Below are 3,024 nucleotides of genomic sequence, written 5' to 3'. Positions count from 1 at the left end.
CTCACATCCAGCCTAGACTTTCCCTCCTTAAGTTTGAACCCATTAGCCCTTGTCCTATCATTGCAGTTCCTAACAAAGAGTCCCTCTCTGGCTCCCTTGTAGACCCTTCAGATATTGAAAAGTTGCTATGGGGTCTCCACGCAGTCTTCTCTTCTCCAGGCTGAGCAGCCTCTACTTCCTCAGCCTTCATAGGGGAGATGGTCCAGTCCTCTTATCAACTTGCTCCAACAGTTCTATGTCCTTCTTATGTTGAGGACACCAGAACAGCATGCAGTATTCCAGGTGGAGTCTCATGAGAGCAGAGTAGAGGGGAAGAATCACCTCTTTTGACCTGCTGCCCACATTCCTTTTGATACAGCCTAGGATTGGATTGGCTTTCTGGGCTGTTAATGCTCACTGCAGCTCATGGTGAGCTTCTCATCCACTGTCACTCCTAAGTCTTTCTTCTCACTGCTGGTTTCAATTTCTTCCCCACCCAACCTGTAGATGTGCCTGGGCTTACCATGGCCCAGATGTAGGACCTGGCATTTCATTTTGTTGAACTTCATGAGGTTTGCATGGGCCCACCTCTCAAGCCTGTTAAGGTCTCTCTGGATGGCATAACCATTTCCACATACATACCATGTGGCATGGGACCTGGGGCTCCTTGTGGTGCATTGTGTCCAGAAAAGGATTAGGGGTTGCTGGAGGGTCTAAGGACAAGTGGCTTCTGGACACCATTTTCAGGTATATGAAGACCTGCTGACTCTAAAGCTTTCCCATGCAAAATGTAAGGTGGGTGAGTCCCCTGTGTGCTCATGGTTCTTCATCACCTTAGCAGCAGTGCTCATGTCTTCTTTCAGGACACCTGTTGTGGGTGAAGGTGGCCAAAGAAACATGGCCTGGGCAACTGCAGTGGTAGAAGGAGTGTCTGGATGGGTAGTTTTGGTGAGGGAAACTTACAGAAAGGGATCAAAAAACTCATAACTTGAGGCTCATGGGTAAAGGGGTGCTGGAAGATCCTGTGGCTGCAAGTCACTTTAGGTATGTTCCCAAGAAATCTACTTTTTGGTCTTGTAATAAATCAGCAGGCTAACAGCAGTAGGAACCCACAGGCAATAGTGTTAAGAAACTCAATGGGCAATGAATAACAAAACAGACAAAATGGCCACTGCTTTCATTATAAACAATTTCCTCTTTATGGCTGGCATTTGTTTAAATGATGAATCAGGTTGGAAAAGAGTGAATTTTATTTTTCATGCTGCATTATCTGAGTTCAATAGCTACTAATGAAGATACAAGCGATAGGGAAGCATTTTTCATAGAGCAGCAGGGGATGGATGCACTAAAACTGGCAGACAATAAGGCGATTGTGGTTGCACCTTTTGTCATTCCAAGTGCCATCAGTGTACATCTCCACACATTCCTCTTCCCCTTTGCCAGAAGGTTCATTTAAATGCCAGTTAGTATAGCTCAGCTGTGTACCATCCAGGATCTGGAATTTGCCTGGAATTAGAGATTCCCTTATCCCCAGGTAGGCATAGGTCTTAAAACTTTTCACAAAGTGCAGAATGGCATCATTCTCGCCTGGGTTCTCTGGGGTAGCAATGGACCCTCCAGCTTCTTTGCATGTTTTCAGTGTAGTGTCAAAATCAGCTGTCTTCCCATTGGTAGAAAATATTTTTCCTCCAGATTCTGTTATTTTGTTCTCCAAGCGGAGGACTGCAAGATGAGGTGAAAGCACTTAAACTTCTATGTATTTTTTTGTGGTCACTTTGCTGCTAATTTTAACTCCTCTGTTTTCTACCATAACTTCAGATTAAACCCAGGAAAAGGTGAAGGAGAGGAGAACTTGAAATCAAAGATTTAAAAAAAAAAAAAAAGAAAAGGAAAAATGTAACCACCAAAAGCCAGAAGAAACCTGAGAATGAGGGGAAGGGAAAAAGGGAAGAAACACATAAATACAAAGACAATGAAACAGGAGAAGCACAAAAGAGTTTGGGGAAGGAGGGAAGGAACTGAGGAATTCTACACTTGGAAAAAGTATATGATTTTCTTAGAGACTCTCTATAAGTCTCTGAGATGATTAGCAGTATGCAAATGTCCTTGACATTTGGTGTTATGTCCTTGAGTGAGTAGGATCTTAGATGTGATCTGATCACGATTGTTTTAGTATGTTTTTGGTGTTCAGTTTTTCCATTGGCAGCATGAGGTGTCCTTGCAGCAGTTCCACATAGGCAAAGATTTTAATCTGGTACATTTCTGACTTGCTTGCACTCATACTTAAGAGCTGTTACCTTGGTGCCTCCCCACTAGTTATGAAAATCTAATTCTCCCCTCCCCCATTTGAGAGTTATCATTCAATGATATACCAGTGGACAAGATAGAGATGGAATGCAATAAAACTGCAGAAAATTCTGCCTTTTTCCTAAGAAGCCATTTATGCTCTTGTTGTTTACTGCCACTGATCCAGTTACAGACAAAAGTAAAGGCAGATAAAATACCTCCTTCCAGTCTGGAAATCCGATGTTCTAATTGATGGATAATGTTTCCCGTTTCATCATCAGCCAATGGTATGAAACCTATGATCAAAAAGAGCTCTTATGCACTTTGTGTTACAGTTTGAATCTTGGCTTTCAAGATACAGCAGAAGCAATTGCATGAAATTAATAAGAACCTTTAAAATGTTTGTTTGACGTGTGTTAGTTTACTGCTTTGTTTTAAATAGGGAATATCTTCACACACTGATCTTTGTAAGGAAAGGGAATATGTTCCTGGAAATTGTCAACAGAGCAATAATATTTATGGAAAACTGGAACAGGAAAACTGAGATAGCCATCCCTCTAAGTGATTGAGCCAGTCCAGGCAAAACACTGGCACTTTTGCATCAAGTTTCGTTGACTTTTAACTGTGTCTAGGGACTGAATCCTTGGCAGAACCCTTCAGACTGCTGAAACAATTCCTTGCAGCTCCAACCTAGCACTCAGCAACAAGTTTCTTGTGCAACAGAAAATTGCATCCTTTTCTCTCTGAATTGAACCACTA

General features: G+C 42.3%; 1 protein-coding gene across 1 annotated transcript; it reads right to left on the bottom strand.

Moving 5' to 3' along the window:
* Window positions 1-1,324: 1,324 nt before the first annotated feature.
* Window positions 1,325-2,561, bottom strand: LOC103803190 (pulmonary surfactant-associated protein A-like; the record flags this gene model as incomplete). Its single annotated transcript, XM_009075729.1, has 2 exons — window positions 1,325-1,701; window positions 2,484-2,561. Coding segments are annotated over 2 exons (455 nt in total), but the record flags the coding sequence as incomplete, so codon positions are not given.
* Window positions 2,562-3,024: the final 463 nt, after the last annotated feature.

This window comes from Acanthisitta chloris, unplaced genomic scaffold (genome assembly GCF_000695815.1).
Source record: "Acanthisitta chloris isolate BGI_N310 unplaced genomic scaffold, ASM69581v1 scaffold12105, whole genome shotgun sequence".
In the NCBI taxonomy this organism is placed as follows: Eukaryota; Metazoa; Chordata; class Aves; order Passeriformes; family Acanthisittidae; genus Acanthisitta; species Acanthisitta chloris.
Note: the sequence above shows the minus strand (reverse complement) of the source record. Positions and strands in the feature narration are given on the sequence as shown.